The 23,201-nt window shown below is 39.2% G+C and overlaps 1 protein-coding gene across 1 annotated transcript; it reads left to right on the top strand.

Annotated features, from left to right (window-relative positions):
* The first annotated feature begins 1,345 nt into the window (after positions 1 to 1,345).
* LOC120291708 (MDIS1-interacting receptor like kinase 2-like) lies at positions 1,346 to 2,262 on the top strand. The gene is made up of 2 exons (XM_039309403.1): positions 1,346 to 1,776; positions 1,859 to 2,262. The coding sequence occupies exons 1-2, from the start codon at positions 1,356 to 1,358 to the stop codon at positions 2,260 to 2,262; spliced, it is 825 nt and encodes a 274-aa protein (XP_039165337.1). The 5' UTR covers positions 1,346 to 1,355.
* The last annotated feature ends 20,939 nt before the right edge of the window (positions 2,263 to 23,201 follow it).

The following is a 23,201-nucleotide window of genomic DNA, read 5'->3' as shown; positions in this document are numbered from 1 at the left end:
AAGGACTTGAGCCCTGTGATCAAGTGGTGGTGGATAGGGAAAGCTCTCCGGCGGGAGGTGGAGTGTTTCTTATTGTGTTCCCATTGCTAGGAGTAATTCTTCTGTTTATTTTCTTTGGAATATTCTTCATTTTCCATAGAAAGAAGCTCCATCCAACAGTGGAACTAGCACCCAAGACAATTGAAGTCTTTTCTCTATCAAAGTACGATGGAATGATTTCATATGAAGACATCATGGAAGCGACCGGGGCTTTTAATGAGATTTTTTGTATTGGAAGGGGAGGCTATGGAAGTGTCTTCAAGGCCAAATTAAGATCTGGTGATATAGGGCGTGCATGGTAACACTCCAAAAAGTGTTTCCGGAACACTTCGTACGGAAAGTGTTCCGGGGAACAAAAAGGAACAGAAAACGCGTTTGGTTGCGTTTTTGTTCCTTTTTTTTTTTTGTTTCGGAACGGAATAGGAACAGAAAAAAGAAACAAAAAAGTTGTTTCTCCAGAAAAGAAACACTTACGGGAAGAAACAAAAGAACAAAAACGTCTCTTCTCTCTCTTCTTCTTCTCTTCTTCTTTTCTTCTTTTTTTCTTCTTTTTCTTTGGCCGGTCGCCGGCCTCGGCCATGGCCGGCGACCGGCCGTCGAGGCTCGGCGTCGCCGGCGCGGGCGAGGCCGATCGTCGCCCGGCCCCGGCGAGGCTCGGGCTCGCCGGACTGGGCGAGCTCGAGCTCGCCCAGCCATGGCGAGGCTCGGGCTCGCCGGATCCGGGCGAGCCCGAGCTCGCCCAGCCAAGGCGAGGCTCGGCGTGGCCCGCGCCGGCGAGGCCGAGCCTCGCCTTGGCTGGGCGAGCTCGGGCTCGCCAGATCCGGCGAGGCTCGGCCTCGCCATGGCCGGGCGAGCTTGAGCTCGCCCAGATCCGGCGAGCCCGAGCCTCGCGGGGCGGCGACGCTCGGCCTCGCCGGATCTGGCGAGCCCGAGCTCGCCCAGCCAAGGCGAGGCCGAGCCTCGCCCAACCACGGCCAGCTCGGCCTCGCCGTGGCCGGGCGAGGCTGCCGGCCCCGTCGGCCGGGTCGCCGGAGGCCGGTGACCGGCCGGAAAAAAAGAAAAATAAAAAGAAAGGAAAAAATAAAAATAATAAAAAATGTTTAAAAAATTAAAAGAAACAAAAAAATAATAAAATTTAACCAAACGTGTTTCTGTTCATTTTTTATTCCCGGACCAAACGTTACCAAACGCGTTCTTTTGTTCAAAAATTGTTCCCCGGAACAGAAACACTTTTTTTTGTTTCTGTTCCCAGGAACAAAAAAAGCACAGAAATAAATCCATGCGCACCCATAGTAGCCGTAAAGAAGCTCCATCAAATGACTAATAGTGGGCAAACATATCAAAAGGAATTTTTGAATGAGATTAGGGCATTGACGGAAATTCGACACCGCAATATTGTGAAACTTGTGGGCTTTTGTTCGCATACACAACACTCATTCTTGGTGTATGAGTACTTTGATAGAGGAAGCTTGTCTACAATCTTGAGCAATGAAAAAGAAGCTAAAGAGTTAGACTGGGACAAGAGGGTGAATATCGTAAAAGGCGTGGCTCATGCTTTATCTTATATGCACCATGATTGTATCCCTCCAATCGTTCATCGAGATATTTCAAGTAACAACATTCTGCTTGATTCAGAGTATGAGGGGCATGTTTCTGACTTTGGCACGGCTAAGCTTCTTAAGCTGGACACATCAAACTGGAGTGTAGTCGTTGGCACATATGGTTATGTAGCTCCAGGTTAATTTCTAACATCAATTCTTGATCTGACAGTTTAGCCATAGCAATGTCTTGTACTAACACATATATCTCCTTTGTGCAGAGCTTGCTTACACAATGAAGGTGACGGAGAAATGCGATGTGTATAGCTTTGGAATATTGTCCATCGAGGTGATCAAAGGAAGACATCCGGGTGATAGCCTTTCATCTCTATTAGCTCTGGTCGACATGGAGATCTCAGTAGTTTTAAAGAATATGTTGGATCCACGCCTGCCAACGCCCACGCCAGGCATTGAGGATGAACTTCTGACCATCCTAAAGCTTGCAGCCGCTTGCGTATCAGCTAATCCCCAACTCAGGCCGTCGATGGAAATGATTTCTCATGTGCTATCTGCGCGTTCAACCATCTTCAATGGAGTTAAAAAATCACAGAAGCCCACTGATGCTGTGAGAGATGCAACAAATTCCAGCCGTAAACTGGATAAATTTGTAGAAGATGTCGTCTGATAAACGATTTTGCTCTGTCAACCACATGCAGGAAGGTCTGGTCTCTAATGAAAAACACGTTTAAACTAAAAATTTAGTTTCAAACTTTTTCTAATGTATTGTTTCTCTCACTATTTGTGAACTTTATTTGCATTTAGGAGAAATATTTTAACCGGAAACAAAATTACGTGTTTAGCGTGCACCAGCATGAGGATGAGGACTGCGTGTCCTTCATGCCCAAGTAAGTACAGAACTGCCTTTTCTTTTGGAAGGAGCAAACCCTGAAGTTACTAGCATCTAGTGTCATTTGTAGAGAGAACAGCTGAACTCGAGATATTTCAAACTATTTATGTATCTAGTCTTATTCAGACTAGTGTCATCGCAGCAAAAGCTATGTACCCATGTCTAGTTATAGTTAGAAAAAATGACTTTCGTGTCAGTGTAAAGTTGCTTATGTATCTAGTGTTATCATCTCGAGAGCAAAATAGTCGCAATGAAATATTTATATTAAGTCTCTGAAATCTTGTCCTTTGTCACTCCTTTTATAAGGTTCATTGTGGATTTGTGTAGATATAAAATCCTCTGACATGCGGAAGAGTTTCAATCATGCATCTTTTTTAAGTGCGTTCAATCAGAAACTAAACGTTCTAATCGCGGCCATCAACCAATCCTCTGACATGCAGAAGAGTTTCAATCATGCATCTTTTCAAAGCGCGTTCAATCAAAAGTTAAACGTTCTAATGCAGCCATCAACTATGTTTATTACATGTTATTAAGTGGTGTAGGATGACATTTCAATACACCCTCTTACGTAAATGCACTTATATGAAAGAAATGGCATTGGTTCCAAGACCATGTAAAAGTGCTTAAATTACGAAGATCATTGATTATTTTTTATTTTTTATTTATCTTGAGTGAAGATTCTATGGTACAATGCTTTGTCTCTGAAAGAATGCAAGTTGTGTTCTGTTCTATTACTATCTTATACTTCAAAAGCGTGAAGGGAGACTAGTTTCAAGATAGTCATAATGTTTCTTGCTCCCCAAGTTACTACCTTATACTAAAAGAGCGTGAAAATGGACTAGCATGATTTAAGTCCCTCAAGTTACTGGCATCTAGTTTCAAGATAGTCATAATGTTTCTAGCTTCCCAGCCATTTTCACTGTCTTAGGTTTCTCCACCAAGTGCGCTTCCCACTTGATAATGAACTTATAGGTTCCATCCAACCAGAGCCAAGGAATTCGAAATTTCTTCAATAATTGAGCCTTTACAATAATAATCTCACCCTTTCAATCTTGCCGTCGTTCGGCAACTTGGCAGAGCTTACCCTTTGGTTTCTCTTTTGGGTAACCAGCTTTCCAGTACCATTCCTAATGAGATAGAAAACCTTCAGGCTTGACTTAGAGCGGAGCGAAAATCAACTCACTTGGCCGGTTCCTTCTTTCAGCGAGACAAACCAGAAATATGTATTCCTCCATTAGACTCAATGTTCGGGTTCTATTCCAAGAAACTTGACAAATTGCATCTGCTAAGTTGTTGATTCTTATTCTTTTAGTATTTGAGATCTAAGCAACATATCTCGGCCGAAGCGTCACCGGCGAAGCCAACATAGCCAGGGCTACGACATTAACTCCTCGAAAAGAGCTAACTTGCAAGAGGAAAAGAACAACAGGGAAACGCTTACCAATCACATGCAAAAGGCCTATTCCGGCATTAATTTAATGTTTTCCAACCAACCACCGCGATTTCCCTCTCTTTATTTATTTATTTATTTACTTATTTTATCTCGGTTCCTCAAGGCTCTGTTTTCTCCTTTCTCTTCTATGTAAGAATGCAACAGCAAGAGGAAGGAGAAGACTCTTGAAGCTAATTTGGGCTGAGGAAGTATACTGGGCTGGGCCTCTCTTGTTTATTTGAAGTTCGCTTTCTTTAAGCTCATATTTTGTAAAAATGGCACTGAACGTTTTTATTTTACAGTATTATTGATAAAAATTGTAATTGTCTTGAAATACCAATGTTAGATACTTGACCGAACCTTACGACTCGATTAGATCCCGAATAATTTCAAGATCTCAATTCCCGATAGATATCTTGATTTAACAGCCATGGTAAGGGTACATCTTGACAAAAAAAAAAAAAAGAAGGAAAAAAATCACCAAAATCTTAACTTATGCTCATTGTAGTATATTTACTCCAAACTTTTTTTGCAATATCAAAAATCTCAAACTTGTAATTTAAGTATTGATTATGCTTCTCTATGTCCTTTTAGGATTGATAGTCTCTGAAGTATATCTTGTATTTTTCCGATAAAATTGACGATCGCACTACCTTTGTATAGACTTGTCAAACTGTTAGGTCAAGTTAGATCAAATAAAAAACGAGTTTATTCAAATTAACCCATTTAACTCATATAGTTCCATCTTTACATAATACAATTTTAGCAATCTACACATATCTCCATTGGACTTAACTCATATTCAAGCCAATTAGGTTTCAATTGTCAGTAATTTTTCCCTTGGTTATGGAAAATAGCATACGGAAAGAGATAACCAATTAAAAAAATTTCCATCACTTTCTTGCGGCCATTGGATTTTTTAATCAAAGCAAGGCAATGGTACTCACTAATTTGGTTTATTACAAAAATAATTAATGCAATAAACTAAAGAAAAAATGAATCGCAATGCTTATAAATGAAGGGATAATGAGTTCTTATTATGCGTAGATTCCAGTGGTTGTCATTACATTTCGATATAATACAACAACACAAATTCATAATCCAACAACAAAATCATTACTCCGTGTAACGTGCGGATATATTTGTATTGGAGCCATCGAGCACTTTAAAATTCCAAAATAATCATAGGGAAATCTTTCTCAATAATTGAATAAGGGTCCATTTATTACATTGAAAATTTCATCATAAAAGAAAAAAATTGAAAATTATTTTCAGCTAGAATGGTTAGTTTTCATTTAATTAGTGGTTTAGGAAAAGTGATTTCCTTCTTGGTAGAAGTCAAAGTGGTTTTATTTTAATGTAAACTTGTTGTTTTTAATCCATAAATTTTTTTTTCCGCAATTCGATTAGTTTTTGTCATCTAATGCAAAAATTTGAAAAAGAATTTCCGTAATAGTTTTCCTTCAAATAGGTAGACCTAAATCATGATTACAAATATACTTCTACTTTTAAGTATAATAAAACAAGAAAAATTTCAAATAAGGACATGAAGTGGAACCATTTTTTCAAAAAAAAAAAAAAAAACTTGAAATAGGCATTATCTCAAATGAGGGTCCTGGAATGACCAATTTTGTCTCAAATAAAGGACTCAACTTACAAGTTACCCAAATCTTAGTTGCAGGTAGGGAATTTTACTCTTGGATTTCTTTATTTTTCTTTCTTTCTTTCTTTTTTCTTTTTCCTTTATGTTTTTATTTTCTTTATTTTCTTCATCTTGCTTATGCCTCCTCCTTCACTTTGTATCACCTCTTTCTTGACATCAGCATCAGCCTCCTCACCAACGAGCTTGCACAGGAGTGAAACAATTTGAACAATGTAGGAAAAGAAAAAAGAAAAAAAAAATTCGAGAAGTGTGTGCAGTTTTGCAAAATTTCAAACTACGTGATTCAGTCCTATGCAAGCTTGTTGGTGAGGAGGAAACCCCGAGAGAGTGTTTGAGTGACTTGAGTGTGTAATCTCCTTGTATCGCTTGATCTCTAGTGAAATTCGGTGCTGCTCTCCCCGTGGATGTAGGTCTTTATGACTGAACCACATAAATCTGGTGTCTGATTTATTTTCTTCTTCCGTTTATATTATTATTCGATCGCTCGCTTAATCTCAACAATTGGTATCAGAGCCAGGCTTGGCTAAGTTGAAGCAAATTGATGACGACAGAAGAAGTAAAGGTGAAAATCGACAGATTTGATGGGAAGGATTTTAGTTTCTGGAATATGCAGATTGAAGATTATCTTTACCAGATGAAACTACACTTGCCCTTGTTTGGGGAGAAACCAAAGTCGATGAAGCAAGCTGATTGGGATTTGCTAGATAGACGAGCTATGGGTGTTATTCAGCTGACGTTGGCTCGTAACGTCGCATTTAACATCTTGAAGGAGAAGACCACTGCTAATTTGATGCAAGCCCTGTCGAATATGTACGAGAAGCCCTCTACGATCAACAAGGTCTGTTTGATGAGACATTTGTTTAATTTGAAGATGAGCGAATGTGTGTTAGTTGCGAGATCATATCAATGAATTCAATGTGATTGTTAGTCAATTGAGTTCGGTTGAGATTGACTTTGAAGATGAGGTACGTGCTTTGATTCTGTTATCTTCATTGCCTGATGGTTGGAATATTACTATTACTGCTATTAGTAATTCCTTTAGGTCAACAAGTTTGATGTTTGATGGGGTTCGAGATTTAATTCTGAGTGAGGACATTCGTAGAAGAGAATCTGCTGCTTTAGTAGGTGAAAATATAAAAAGATCTGTAACATGTGTGGATAAGAGTAGTACTAATATGAACAGACGCAGTCAATCCAAGACTGGTAATGTTGTTTATTGGAGCTGTGGCAAGATTGGGCATCTTAGAAGGGATTGCCTTAAGTTGAAGAATGATAAGGGTAAGGGAATTATGGTTGATTTTGCAGATAATGTTGCAGCTATAGCAAATAATGCCGATTATGTCTTGTCTATCACTAATAATTCATCGTTTGATAGATGAGTTATGGATTCTGGTTGTTCTTTTCATGTCACATCGAATAGAAATTGGTTTATCACTTATCAGTACAAGGCTAGTGATAAAGTCCAGTTAGGGAACAACGCTGAGTGCAATGTTGTGGGTGTTAATGATGTTAAAATCAGAATGCATGATGGTATTGTGAGGACATTGACTGGAGTCAAGCATGTTCCAGAATTGAAAAAGAACTTAATTTTTTTTGGTGCCCTAGATTTAGCTGGTTATAGGTATTCTTCAAAAGGTGGAGTTCTGAAGGTTGTTTGATGTGTCCTGGTGATAATGAAAGGAATCAAGCATGATGGCCCGTATAAACTTCAAGGTGAGACAATGACAGGTTTTGCCCCGTAGACATCGGATGCATCTGCTCGCGAGTCTTTTGATTGCTCGAAGAAGACTTGGAGGTTTGTGCCAATGCACAAGTTTGATGCTGGTGTCAAGATCTCGCAGTTAAGAGCTTTGATCGAGATGGAGACTAGTAAGTCGATCAAACATGTGCAGACTGATAATAGCATGGAGTTTTGCTCGGAACTAGCAAATAAATTTTGCATGAAAGAGGGCATAGTGAAACACCGCACTAGTGCCAGTAAATCACAACAATTTGTAGAATTGATAAGCAAAACATTACTAGAGACGACCCGAAAAATTATCTCTAGTGCTGATATTGCTAGGAAAATCCTAGCTGATGTGCTAAGTACAGTAAGCTGCATGGTGAATAGATCCCCATCAATTGCTATTGAAAGGCGGACTCCTAAAGAAGTGTAGCCAGTGTTCAAACGGATCTGAATAGTGTTCAGCTTGAGATGGAGTTGCAACCAGAAACTCCTGAGGTAGCAAGTATTAGTACTAGCAAAGTAATCGACACATATGGTGCTTGTAGCGAGGTGGAGCTTATAGAGCCAATAGTTGCTGTAACTACTGATATTGACAAGGTACGTATTTGATCTCCTAACATATTGGATGCAATAATGGTTTTACTTTATCTGTGGTTGAGGAGGTTGTGTCAGAAAATTCTTGCGGAGTAGTTAAAGGTGCATGTGGAGTTGGTATTCTGATGAGGTCCTCGGTTATGGTGAAGTTCAAGCGAGGCTTGAACTTGGATAATATCTGTGGCGGTTGAGCCCATCGGGGGCTATGAGAAAGTAGCAGCAGAGTTTGAATTTTTGCGAAGCGATTACGACTTGGCTTAAACGTCGAGCCAAGGTGGAGATTGTTAATTTATGACTCGAGTTTGAGATTCACTGGATTTTTGACGGATTTACAAAAGAGGAAATAATTAAAAGAGGAATTTTTCTTCTTTGGAGTGAAGCTGCCGAACCCCCATGCTCTGCCGAAATCCTTTGACATGAAGCCTCTCTACGTGAATTGAAAATAGGTGGGCCCAGAGTCAAAGTGTTGACTCTGGACACACACACGTTTAGCGAAGCATGGAGCGTAGGTGGGCCCAAGGTTGGGTGCACGATTTCCTTCTTTGGCGTAAAGATGGAGTCCCCTGCACACGTCTTGCACACCCATGTATAAAAGCAGATTTTTGCAAGTCTTTTTTCGGGCTTCTGAAAATTGCCGCCGAACCCTACGTACATAGCCACACGTTCAACGATCAACGAAGCCACAAGTCCTCTGCCAGAAGCTTGAAGAGATACGCGATTTCGTATGTACGCGAACCAGGTGTACATAGAGCGTTGTATTTTGGAGCTTGAACATGCGGTAATTTTGTGCCGTGATTTGGGTTTGGGGTTAAATTGGGGTTTGGGAAATACCAAGAGAGTGTTTGAGTGACTTGAGTGTGTAATCTCCTTGTATCATTTGATCTATAGTGAAATTCGCTGCTGCTCTCCCCGTGGATGTGGGTCTTTACGAATGAACCACGTAAATCTGGTGTTCGATTTATTTTCTTCTTCCGTTTATATTATTGTTTGATCGCTCGCTTAATCTCAACAATTACATCTGATCCAAAACCATATATCAGTGCATACAATGCAAACATTGCACTCTTGTATGCTACAAATATCCAGCAAGCAACTACAACCCTATCACCAAGCTGGACTCCACTCCTCATTCAACAGATTAAACAACGCATCCATATCACAACCGCCTCACCATAACATCGAATTATGGTAGCCCAAGGAACGACGTTCCTCTCAAGCATTAAGTGGAACACCTTGCTGGACTAAAAACTTGCCCCAAACTTTGCGTGGAACATGATCAAGAAGAGGCAATATAAGTATCTGAATTGCACACGTGATCGATTAAGCACTGGGATCTCGAGCCTTATGGTTCTTGCTAGAAGATAGTGAGACCAACATACAAGAAGCTTTACTGTCAAGATCAATTTCTTCGTATAATAATCAATAGAATCATCCATTGATTCAGCCAAATTTCTCTCTTTCTTCTTGTAATCATCTATATCCTTCAAGTTGTGTTTGCGCCCATGAGACGAACCTTTGGGCGCTTTCAAACCATCCCGCCAAGAGGAGACCATCGTGTCCTCAAAAACAGAGTGCCAAATTCTGTGTTATTGCCCACATGATTATCGCCATCAAAATTTAGAGCTTTAGCTAACTTTCCATTAAGCCTTCACAAAATTGTAATTCGGGGAGCTCATTATAACCTTTCTACATGTGAAGGGCCAACAACTAAGCTTTAGCTATCACAAGAGCGAGCCAATCACCTCTGCTAGAAAAGCATGGAGCCAATGTTCTCTCTCTGTTTTTTTTTTTTTTCTCTTTTTTAACTCCAGTAGTTTATTCGGTTCAAAAGAACTCGCACTCATGGTTTCATCCACAACTTCTCTGGAGCCTAACTCTTCTCGAATTCCAATATTTTCAACAATGTGGACGTTTATCTCGTCATAAACATCCTTTGGTATGCAAAAAGCAAGCCAATCCTAACTCAACCCCTCTTGAGATCATCCAAAGAGCAGTTTACAACATTCAAAAGGATCAAAGATCTGTCCAGGCTATCATGAATAGCTTCTTACTTTACCTCAAACCGAAATAGACACCGACAATATATTTTCATCATCTCCTTCTTCTTCTTCTTTTGGCAACTTATAAATAGTTTGGTTCACTCCCACTAAGCTTCCTAGCTTTGAACCTCCATCTACAATAGTTGTCTCCTCAATTGCCTTTTGCTTTTCATTGTCTGTAAGCTGATTATCGATTTCCATTTTATCGATATTAGTTAAACCAACGACAATGATATTAGAAGCTTGTTCTCCAACTTCTCTGTCTTCTACATTTGAATGACTGACATCAGGAGCGAAATCCTCATTAGAGCAAGGTTGGTTATCTTCAACTAGCTCCATAACATCTATAGTTTCATCTAGTGCCAATTCAAAATTTGGTGGTTTAATTTATGGTTGAAGTCCCTCCCTTCATCGAACTCTTTGTCCAACTTGTCGATTGAGTTAACCTGAAGCCTCTCTCTATCTCTAGTTTCTTCCTTAGCATATCAATCTCCTCCTTAGATTGATGTTAACCACTTGGAGGCCACAAGGATCACGAGCAAGAGCTTTTAGTTCTTCAGATTTCTCTATCCAAAGCTCTAGAAAAATAGAGAGAGGTTACCAAGAGGATTTCGTTCTTAGATTATCTTAAGAGTTTCCCTCGGAAGAACATGCTTCCATTTTTTTGAATCTATAATCTTCTCCAACAAAGCTTGGTTTCCGATTAGTTTGTTGGAGTTATCTTCTTGCTGAAAGTGCTAGTATTACCACCTAGATAGGGGGGTAAATAAGTGTAAAAACAAATTAAGCTAATAAAAGCAGTAAAAGTTATTTTCTTTAAGCAAAGTCTGACTGACACCAAACTTCTGATATAAATTCAGACTCAAATATGATGTTTTAGAAATTAGCAGAACTTAGAAAAATATTGCAACAAACAAATCAAAAGAGTTAAAGGAAGAGAAAATTGGACATGAGATTTATAGTGGTTCCACTTAGATCAAGCCTACGTCCACTCTCCCATGCTAACAACCCTCTAGCTGAATTTCACTATGGATTCAACAGAGAAATACAACGATTTGAGTACGATCACTCAGTAAAGAGTTTCATTTTCTCTCACTAAGTCACTCATTTTGTGTTTTTCTCTCTCAAATACAATATGTAAGCACTATCAATAAAGAACAAGTGATTGGAAAGACCTAAAACTTTGGAATTTTTATTCTCATGCTCTCTCCCAAATGGATCGAATGACCTCCTTAAATACTCCTTTATGCCTTTTTAACCGTTGGCACTTTCTAAAAGAATTTCTTCCAATCAACCCATTGTACAGAATTGATTAAGGAAATCTTGTAACCGTTTGAAGATTGAGATGAAAATCCGATGATTCTGGTCGCCCATACAATCAAAATCTAAGTTTCCATAAGTAGATTCTTCCCAAGAATGAACTTGTCTTCGAAATTGATTTTATCAATCCGTGATTGATTTCATCAATATATTTAGAAAATGTAAGTGAGATTCTCTGCCAAAAAGCCAAATATATCTTGCACGTACTGAATCCTTGTTGAAAGATTAATAATCTTAAGTTTGATTATAACTTTGTTCTTGTCTTGAATTCAGTCTGGACTTCGTCAGAGTGGAAAAGACTTCTGATAGACTTTGACAGTATTCCACAAAAGTCTAATATTCTTCATAGTAAGAGTAAGAATAAGAGAATGAAAGTTTTGTCAACCTTAAAACCTTATAAGAGTTTTCTCAACACTTGCAATTGCCAGTAATTTATTAGCACATCAACCAATTTCTTGTACATCACTTTCATATCAGTCTCTAGTGCATTCTATTGTTGCTCTGCCTTGCCTAGATCCAATTTGAAAAGGTTTTCATCTCTAGAAGCTCATGCTTATCCTTTTACAGCATCAAACATTGCTCGATCATGATTCGAAGCTCCTACTTAAGGAAGTCTTCATTTGGCTCGAGCTCATTACACTCTAATTAGAGTCCTTTAAGAAAGGCTACTAGCATGGTGTTCTTGTGACATCTCGAATTTTTCAGTTCTGTTTTTAATTAAATAAATCAAACTTTTTATCGACGCGCTTATAGTACTATTCTCCGAGCTGATCACTCTAAGGATAACTAGACTATGTGGAGAAGTCATTAAAGAATTTTAATGCAATAGACTTGAGAATTCGACCAAGAATCGACTACTCGACCGTGCTCATCTGCAAAGATCATTACGACACAGTAAGATCAATTAGAAATCAGAAACAGGTTGGTTTGATTGAGATATGTGGTTAAACGTAGGTGATTCCACTAAGTTGAGAAATTCTTGTTGATCGGCACTAGATTGACTTTTTTGTCGTTTTGGTACCCTGTGTCCATATTTGAATCATCGAGATTTTCATGACAACCAAGAGTCACTAATGTATCAAAGAGGTTCATTGTGGCTCGAAGAAAATCGACCACGTGTCATTTGCACTAAAAATTTCTAAAAGCTACCTAGTAACCTAGGTTACGCTAAAATCGCGCTAGATTGAAATTAACTGCGAATTTGAATTCGATTTCAGAAATTAAAAGTTCTGTCATGTTACAAGTCATTTTAGGAACGTCGACTCAGTCTTCGAAGATTTTTCTGCAAACCGAGGTTTTGGCGAAAAAAGTCGACATAGGGCCGTTTTCAATCGGAAAATGCAGATGATCGTTTTTTATCGCGAAATTGGGATGCAAGTGGGATCTATTGGCGAGGAAAAATGCCAATTTGATCATGAGTTCGATAATGGAATTTATAGAGGCCGACTTGAGTTGAATCGAGTGAAAATTTAATCCAAATTGAGCCAAAGGTTGTGCAAATTCGTATGCCTCCCTTGGACCCAACCTTTGGACTACTTTAAGGCTTCTAGAAGGAAGTTAGACTGCTGGAAATGTGCTGAGGAAGTCAGCTTGGTGTGGGGCCAAGTCAAGGGGACCAAATGAGATAAGAGAAGACTAAGGTGGCCCCCTTCTAGCCTAACCGGTTCCCCCTCTCCTTCTTCCCCATTTCTGTAGACTTCTCCCCCTTTGCCAGCTCCTTGAAACTTCTAGCAAGCCCAGGAACCGAACCAGTAAGCTGCCGAAGCAACCCAGCAACCCGTCTGACCACCACACGCCGTCGCTCGCGCTGCTCGCCCACATGCGTTCTCTCGCCGTCTACTTGCACTGCACGCTGGTTCCTCCTCCTATTTGTGCCCAGCAAATCGTCAAGCACCATCAGAGCCCGTCCAAGCCTCCTCCGCCGCCATGAAACACCGCCATAGCTCGCCTAGACCCGCAACTAGCCCCACCACCCGTTTCAACCTCAACTAACCACTAGAGCATCTCCTTTAGCCATTGTGTAGAATCGAACGGTGTGGGTCTCCAAGCCGCTGTTTGGCCCGTTTTTGTGGCTTTTGGGACCTTGAAAGGCGATCCCGCTTTGAAGTATCTCGAACTTCGCCGCGTCCTCGTTGTTTTGATCTAAGCGGATCTTTAATCAAGCAATTTTAACTCACTAATCCTTGCTTAATAAGTTAATGATGCTTAATGGTTGATTAGTTTAGACTGAGCATGGATTAGGTGGATAGTTATAATAGATTAGCAATTTAATTAACCGTTATTGCATGTTAGGTGATTAGAGTAGTTTAATTAGAGCTTAGACAAGCTCTAGTATTTATCGAGAGTGGTTTGAAAATTTTCGGGCCCGTCTCGGCTTTTAATTAGGCTTTTCCGGCCTAAGTTGCTATTTTGGTATTTATTGGCATTTAATAATTAATTTTCATATTTATTTATTTATTTATTTTTTTGAAAATTAGACCGAGATAGTCGGTGATCGAAATTTTATGCTGATTGCAATGGTATAATTGAATTATTTATTTGACTGCTAATTTGTGCTGATTGAGTATGATTTGCAATTTTGGATATTTATCCCAAAATTTATTATTTTCGGTAATTAATTAGAAAATCCCGGGCGTCGGTTTACAGCGCCAAAAATATGTTTATGGACTATTGAAAATAGTGGGATTTTATAAAGTAAAGATGTTATATTTTTGACTGAGGTCGACCGTGTACCCACACATGATTATTTTTATCGGGTATCCTTAACACGAGGAAAATAAGCCAAGATATGATTTAAATTGGGGAATTGAAGTGTGAGGCACAATGGTCATTGGCCGTGGGTAAATAATCATGTGATGGATTATAGTCGTAATAAGATGACTATTGAGAGATGAGGTGACGTATGTGGTGCATGATGATATGAGTTGGGTTAAGAAAACCGCTGAAGCAGGCTGTGCATATAAGGCCGTAATTAACGCCGAAGTATGGTTGTGCCTATTGGGCTGTAATTTACCGTCGAACTTGGAACAAGTTGTACCCATTAGGCCGTAATCCACCGCTGAACTTTTAGTAGGCCGTGCCCATTAGGCCGTAATTAATAGTTGTGATGAGTAATTGAAATGACTGTGTGATGGTCTTGATGACATGAAATCAACTAGGTCGATTGATCGATAAGTCGATTGGGTATGATGATTTTATTTGTTGATGTGATTCCATGAATTTCAATTATATTGACTTGCAGGAAGAAGAGGAGGCAAAGGTAAGTCCTCGAACTCATGTTTGTGCTTAGGCAGCCCTTGGAGCGTATTTTTTTCTGAGTCAAGTCTTAGGGGATTGAACTTGCTGAGACATTGTCTCACCTCATTGTGGGATAACAATTTCACGTCCATAGATAGTAGCTTCTCTCGAGCGTTTTGGTCAACCGAAGAAGATCACATAACAGGTAGTCTATATTTCGATTCATGGGCACCCTAGGGGTTTGGTCTATGAGCTCGTGAAGTCTGTAATCTGGGTGGATGAGGCTCTACCCCACAAGGTGCCCCATTGATACAGATCATGGTATTGTTGTTAGCGGCATGGACAGAGAGAGGGACTCATATCTGAGTCGGAGATACATGTGTGTGTTGGAGGTTGCTTTTTGGAAAGATACTGTAGATCCCCCTGGTGGTTTGATGGTAGACCCAGTGGACCCCGATCTTGAAGATTCAGGAACTCCGGTGTACTCAGAGGAAGGCTCCAATGATAGTAAGGAGGTGGAGCAAGAGAATCTGTAGTTTTATGAACCCCGTGTTTTGCAGACCTTATGTTCTTAGACTGGCTTTGTGATGACAATATATATATTTGAAAAATTTATGACCCTACTTTTCTATCACATCTTGTTGTTGCATGGGGATTATTTATCTACTTCCGTATGTGTATTAAATGAATGGGTCGAAGATGCGTTTTGGGATGTCGCTATTTAATCGATCATGGAAGAATGAGCACGTGCTCGGAGGATCGGGCGTGACAGTTCTCAACTAGTGACTTTTGCTCTTCATCCTTGCTCCTTGTGAGTGATTCTTCGATTGCCCTATTTTGTCCAAGATATGCTCTCAAAGCAATCTGTCAAGTTGGGAAAGCATTTGTTGTTTCGTGATCTCACCTTCACAGCCTACTTCCACATCAATTTGAATTGTTTTGAACACTCCATAAAATGCCATCTTCAGCCCTCCAATTTCATTTGTCGGTATTTCCCTTTCTACTGATTGCTTGAGATTTTTGCTCTCCAGTTCATTAATCATTTAATTCGATAATTGCAAGGCTTCAATGTATTTCTCACATTCTAAATAGAGGGGTAAATTCTTTGCTTTCAGCTACAAACTTATGTAAGATAAAAGTCTCAACTTGCATGTTTACTCCACTTCTTCCTCAAATTCCTTCTTGCAAAATGTGCACATAGTTTTGCAAAAGCACCAAACGTGCCTCGCTTAAATGTACATAAGTTGCACGTTCTTGTTTTACAACTCCTTCACTATTTATCCGACACATGCAAGGTCGAGACTTGCCTACCCTCCTTGGGAGAGAACACTTTATAGCACCAATTTAAGCTCTTAATTTCTTCTTGCAAAGACTTTGCATCTCTCTTTAACCTCCTATTTCCGCTAGTCAATGCATCACACCTACCTTAAACGTTTAGATTCTCTTCATCACTAGGTTTGCAACCGCCATTTACAAAGACTTCAAAATGCGAAACCTTGACTATTAAGTCATTTCCATTATTAAATGCACATTCCTTTGCAACAGTTTCCACAACAAGGCCCCTCCTCCGACCTTGACCACCAAAATCCTTGGCTCCATCTAAGGTTTCTTCGCTTCCACCACTAATTCTATCTTAGCTTGCTGACACTATACTTTTTAATGCACTAGAGACTAAAAGCTCCTTGTCTTCTTGCTTGTCCATGTGGATGACAATTGGGTCCCATTCAAGAGTACACCTCTAGAGTCGTGACTCACCATATATTTTCCCCTTTAGTTTCCTATCAAAACTACACGTTGAGAACCTTAAGATACACCATTGTAAATCAGAATCAATGACCGCTTGGACCTAAAAAGAAACGTACAAAAGACTGACGCATTACAAACTAACACACCTCACAACGTCCTATAAAATCTACACCAAAATAGATCATTGAAAGTGCTAGTATGAACACCTAGAGGGGGTGAATAGGTGTAAAAACAGATACTGCAAAATGCAGTGAAAACCTTTACTTTTAATCTGAGTCTAAATAATAATAGACTTTTGAAACTTAGTCTGAAGAACAACAGACTTTGAGTGAGTTCAGACTTTAGCAGTTAAATAGAACTACGAACAAAATAAAGGAGTTCAAGGAAGAGAATGAGAACAAAAGGTTTATAGTGGTTCGGCTTAGATCAAGCCTACGTCCACCTTTCCCACGTTAACAGCCTTTTAGTTGGATTCCACTATGCAATCAACAAGAGCTTACAATTTTGAGTGCAAACACTTAGTAGTAGATCACACTATCTCACTAAGTCACTCTTTTGGTATTTTTCTTATGATCACAAACGTTTAAGCTCACCAAAGACAAGTGTATGATCGAAGGTCGCTCGAACTTTGGAATTATAAATTCTACGCCCCATCTCTTACTTGCTCATCGGTTCTTGATTTCCTTAAATACTCCTCCACTTCAAAACTAGCCATTGGACAATATCTTGAGGATCGTCTTCCAATCTACCCATTGGACAGATCTGTATCTAGAAGATTTGGTAGCCGTTGAGTGACAAAAGTAGAATCCCAAATTAATTCTGATCGCCCATACAAATAGAATCTTGGTTTCCATAAGTAGAGCTTCTTCGTATAGAAAGTTTTTGTCTTCATGATCCATTTGTCAATAAATTAGATTTAGTCAATCAAATCAATCTTGATGTAGAATCCCAACCAGATCACTAGCCGTTATACATTTAGGGCTTGTGTTACGTTCTGTCAAATCTGGATGTAAAGTCTGATTGTAATAGACTTTACAATTTGAATCTGAGTACAATAGACTTTATAATCTGGGTCTAAACATATTCTGCTTTTGAATAGATTTAGTTTTAAGATCTGAACACAGTCTGAATAAGTTCAGCTTCAGCATAAAGTTTATCTTCTGGTTCTTCATTCACGTTCAATCTGGAATTTGTCAAAGTAGGCAAACTTCTGATGTAGAACAGACATTGACACTAAAGTCTAGCGGTCTTGAGACTTTGACACAAAATTCTGGAAATCTTCAAAATAGACTTTGAACAATATCCTTTACATATTCTATCATCTGCATAGTCTACTACTCAATAATTAAACACATTAGTAGCCTTTGATTTATTTTTTCATCTTCAAAACATCATAAGGGATTTCCCTAACAATCATAACAAAAGAATATCATCATTTAAGAGATCATCACTTATGGCTAAATGCCTATAACTCCTCAAATCGCTCAGATAAGAACTTAGCTAGCTTCCATTAAATCTAATGAGCCTCAAGTTCTCAACTTAAAGAATCATCACTTAAAATTTATCACTTCTTAAATCAAAGACTTAAATATTCACCTTGCCTCCAGGAAAACTACAATTGAAACTAACCATGTCTATTAGCTCCACAAAGTTGCTTAAAGTAAGATCATCACCTGCAATTCAAAAGTTCACAAACCGATCCCACCTATTCACCATAAGTAAATTTATGTCTCACATGACCATTCAAGTTTATGACTTCTAAAATCAATTCTTATTACACCAAATATCATCATGTAACACCTCAAGACTTTCAAGATAAATTCTCCTTATCAAAATTGCACCTCAAGAACCATAAGATCCATTTTTGGTATCAAAGATAATAACTCACCCATCTCTAATCAATGAGCACTTGCACCAAAAGAAACATATATCCAAGTATCTCCCAAAAAACTAACGCATTATACGATAGCACACGAGCTCACTATGACCCAACGAATCTATACCCAAAAATCATAACTTAAACTCTGATATCACAAGATATCACACCCCAAACCCTACGAGGATGGAGATGACATGGTTGTCCTTCCACTCGAAGGATGCAGCCTCAAACCATCAAAATTCAACTCCCAAAAGCCCACGTCGATAGCACTCTTGCTCTACTAGCTGCTAACCAAAGAACTTGAGAAGGTTGGGAAAGAGAGAGGTGACCAACCATAAGGTCAATGAGTTGTATATCTTCTAAACAAATCGAACAACTACTATGCATGTAAATAAAAACAATACCAAAAACTCATAATCCAAACTCAAGGTATAAAATATGTATCGAATCACATATGAGTTGTTTAATTTCAACAAGCTTTATGCAATTTAGAAAATAATCATTTAATCATCATAAACATCAATAGTCAAATTAATTGATCAATCTGAACAACTCACGTATCAATGGTCTATTCCGTTGATTAATCTCATCAAATCACACGTCGATGGTCCATTCCCTTGACCAATCTATGGCTCACTATCCTACCATAGTCATGACACAATGCCTAGTTGTCACGCCCCAATCCTCGAGCGTGTGCCCATCCCTCAGTGGTCGATTCAAATAGCGACGTCCCATGACGCATCGCCGACCCATTCATTGTAATACGCATGCGGAAGCAAATAATTAATCCCCAGACAACACAACGATGGGATAGAAAAATAGGACCACAAATTTTCGAAAACCAAACCACAACTTTGTACATACCAGACTAACTTATATACATTACTAGCCGATATTTACAAGGTCTACAAAAATGTCAATTCTCAAAATAAGATGTCCTATGACCAGCTAGTTCGACTCGTTCACTAATTCTTTAGTGTCCACAAGAGCCGGGCAAGATGGCGGGTTCTTCACTACGCTATCAAGAGGGTTAGCTGGATCCTCATCCAAAGCAGCATCAATTACCATGGCGAGAATATCAAAAGTCCTAAGGGGACCTAGCTTGACATCGTTGGAGCGTAATGGAATTGAATCGATTAGGTATCTCCTGATGTGGAACCTCTTTGACCCAGACAATGGTTACAACAAGCTCATAGACCCTAAAACTTCAGGAATCAGGGAAACTAGAAACCCGCTCGGTAACCCTCATGGGACGACCGTGACGCTTAGGGGGATTCGCCATCTAAAACCTGAAAATGTTATCCCACAACGGTATGAGATGATGTCTCAACAAGTTCACCCCCTAACTCCAACCAGGAAGGAAATACGCCCCAAGGGCCACCTAAGTACAAGCACAAGTCATCAACTTAGATTGAATCATCGATCAATCGACCCAATCGATTTCATGCCATCAAAACCATCTCTCGGTCAACTCATTCATTACTATTTATTCAGTTTGATCATATCAAGAACTGATATCCCTAAGTTGAAGATAGATAGTATAGCTCACCCAAAACTGATAATAAATATAGCTCGTCAGAAGCTGATAACAGAGTATATTGCTCACTCTAAGCTGACATATCAAGCCCGCAGGCTGATATAGTATACCATCCTCATCATCTAACAATTTCACCATTTTTATCATATCCGATAAAAATAATCATGTGTGAGTACACGGTCGGCCTTAACCAAAATATAATATTTTTCCTTTTTAAAATCCCACTAATTCCAATAGTCCACAAACACATTTTTGACGCCGTAAACCGACGCCCGGTATTTTCTAATTAAATACTGAAATTATTAAATTTTAGGATAAATTCCCAAAATTACAAATCACACTCAATTTGCACAATCGAGCACTCAATTAAATAAACCAATCATACCATTATGATCAGCATAAAATTCCGGTCACCGGTTATCCTGATCTAATTTCCGGAAAATAATAATTAATTAAGTAATTACGAAAATTAACTAATAAATACCAATAACTAGCAAAAATGCACACTTAGGCCGGCAAAGCCTAATTAAATACCGAAATAGGCCCAGAAAAATTCCGAACCTATATAAATAAATACTACGACCTATCTACTTGCTAATTGCACTACTCTAACCACCTAACATGTAATATCAAACGACTAAATCACTAATCTGTTCTAACTAACCACCTAATCCATACTTAACCTAAACTAATCAACCATAAAACATAATGAACTCCCTAAGTGGAGATTAGTGAGTAAACTCACTGGATTTGCGAGCTAGTGAATCCACGGTGACGGTGACGGTGACGCGACGGTGGCCAACAAATTCTGAAGCGGGAGCACCAAGCGGGGCCGAGACAGCCTAAAGGAAGCTCACGGTTGAGCTTGGCTTTTGCTTCTGTGCTGCTGGACTTGCTGCTTCGGTAGAGATGGAAGACGCAAAGGGTTGCTCGATGGACCGGTTTCGTTGGGGGCAAAAAGCTGGAATGGTGAATAGGCTGCTCGGCAGGGTTGCTGGGCTTGTGGGATGAGAGATCGCTGGGATGAAACTGCTGCTTGGGCTTTGGATGGGCTGGAGTGGGCGAATGACAAAGCAGTTTTGTGCGGAGGAGATGGGCCATGAGGGAGGGTCAACTTCGAGAGGTTTGCTAGGGAGTTTGACCAAGGAAGACAATAGATGGTGGAGCCGGAGGTGGTTCTTCGGTGGCTGCTGCGTGGATGGTGGGGCAGCAATCGTGCGGGGGAAATTGAAAGTGAAAAAGAAGTAGAAGGCTCGGTGGCTTGGTGTGTGAGACAAACAGGAGAGAGAGAGAGAGAGAGAATGAGTGAGCAATGAGTGTCGGCCAAGGGAAAGAAACATGCAAAAATAGAGAAAGGGGGGGAGAGAGAGAGAGAGAGAGAGAGTAACGTACGAGAAAGGGGGATAAGAATGGGCCCACATGGTCAAAGAAACAAAGCAAAGGAAGAGCATTGCACGGGATTGTCAGCTGGTGGGGAGGACGTACGAAAATAAGAAAAAGAAGGAGAGGGGCACGCGAAATGGAGGGACTGAAGGAGGAGGGGAAAATAGATAAAATATCTTATACTCACCAAGTCTTGGTCCCACAAGCTCACATGCATATCCCTAATGTCCCCTAAGCTTTTATGCACATAAAATTCCACAAACAACTCAAATTTGGTGCCAAATGTTGCAACCCCACGCTAGCCTCCGAATTCACAAATTGGACTTCCATTTCTATCCAATTCTCCAATTTAATATCCAATTTTATTATATTTTTGGAAAGAAGCCCACACAATGTTCACGATTTCCCATTGCTAAGTAGCTCACTTTTGAGGCCAAAGATCCATTCAATTTGACCAATCTGAATTTTCGTTTTTTTCCCGAATCGTCCGAATCGATTTTCCATAAAAATCCCGAACTCACCAAATCGGAAGATGAGTCGACGTTTTCAAAATTAATCATGACGTAACCGAACTTTCAATTTTTGAAATCGGATTCAAATTCACGGTTAATTTCTGGCACGATTTTAGCGTGACCTAACCTACCGAGTAGCTTTTAAAAAATTTTGGTGCAATTGACCTGTGGTCAATTTTCTTCGAGCCACAACGTACCTCTTTGACACATTGGCGACTCTTGGTGATCGTGAAAATCTCCAAGTTTCAAATACGGACATAAAAATCGACAAAAAAATCGATCTAATGTTGATCGACGAGAATTTTGCAATTAGGTGGAATCACCCACACTTTGATCACACATCTCAATCGAATCGACCTATCCCTGATCTCTGATCGATTTTGATAATGCCGTAATGACCCTTACAGATTAGCACAGTTGAACAGTCGATTTCTGGTCGAATTCTCAAATCTATTGCATTTATATTCCTTAACGACTTCACCTAATAGGCTAGTTATTTCGTGAGTGGCCAACCTAGAGAATAGCACTATAGGCACGTCGATGAAAAACCCAACTTAGCCAATCGAAAGCAGAACCTGAAAATCATGACGTCACATTGGTAATAAGGTAACCAAGATTCCCCCTTGGCAAAGTCTCTGCCTACAAAGCCGGTGGCTCGGCCTAAAAGGATATCCTAACCCCGATATGCATAACCCTTAACCCCTCACTAGGTTCATAGTCCTATTGAACATAAATATTCATCCTCCAATACTAGGAATCCAATCAAGAAATCAATTTCCTAAACTAAAAAAATAACTTTTTGCCATAACATAATCATCCATCATTTCTTAAGTCATTTATAAACATTTCCATAAGCTAGTTGCAAAGTAGTCACATGTATATATTACTTTACAATACTTTGCAAATACACTTTCTAAACATCCGCAAATAACCAAAGAGTAGTAAATATTCAATTCAGCTTTTATGCAATAACAATGCTTTTTCTTAATTCATATATATATATATATATATATATATATATATATATATATATATATATATAATTTGCAGCATTTTCAAAACATGAGTTTTACAAATTCATGAAGATATAGTACCACTCATCTCGACACTTACAATCAAATAATAATGATACTCATATCGTTAAACTCGCAGCCCTATCAAATAATCAAGAAATAATGTTAAAATCAAATAAAACTTTACATCAACTACGAAATGATTAAACTACACTTCAATGCTAACAAAATGACTCATATGTACTAACAAATCATATACCCAAAGCGATTATTCAAGCCGTTCGCAATGCATAGGTTGAGCACAATTTTGGTTATGTCATAACTTTCTCCTCTAAACCCCGTTCCAAACGTACTTATAGTCAATAGAAAGCTCTTCAAATAGATTACAAGAATCCCAACTTGACCATCCCAAAATCAAGCCGAAAAACAACAAAATAAGGACCCGAATATGCTGGACGCGTACTGTTCATCGCACGCAGGAAACTTCAAAATTTTGTTTTAGGCAAACCGTAAGCTTTAATCACGATTCGTAAAATCCTATGGCTCTACAACACCCTAAACTATCATTTCTATAAATTTATGTGGCTCAACAACTCAAAAATTGAACTTCGCCGCTCGATTTTTTCAAAATTTCGA

The sequence above is a fragment of the Eucalyptus grandis genome, chromosome 3 (assembly GCF_016545825.1).
Source record: "Eucalyptus grandis isolate ANBG69807.140 chromosome 3, ASM1654582v1, whole genome shotgun sequence".
Lineage (NCBI taxonomy): Eukaryota > Viridiplantae > Streptophyta > Magnoliopsida > Myrtales > Myrtaceae > Eucalyptus > Eucalyptus grandis.
Note: the sequence above shows the minus strand (reverse complement) of the source record. Positions and strands in the feature narration are given on the sequence as shown.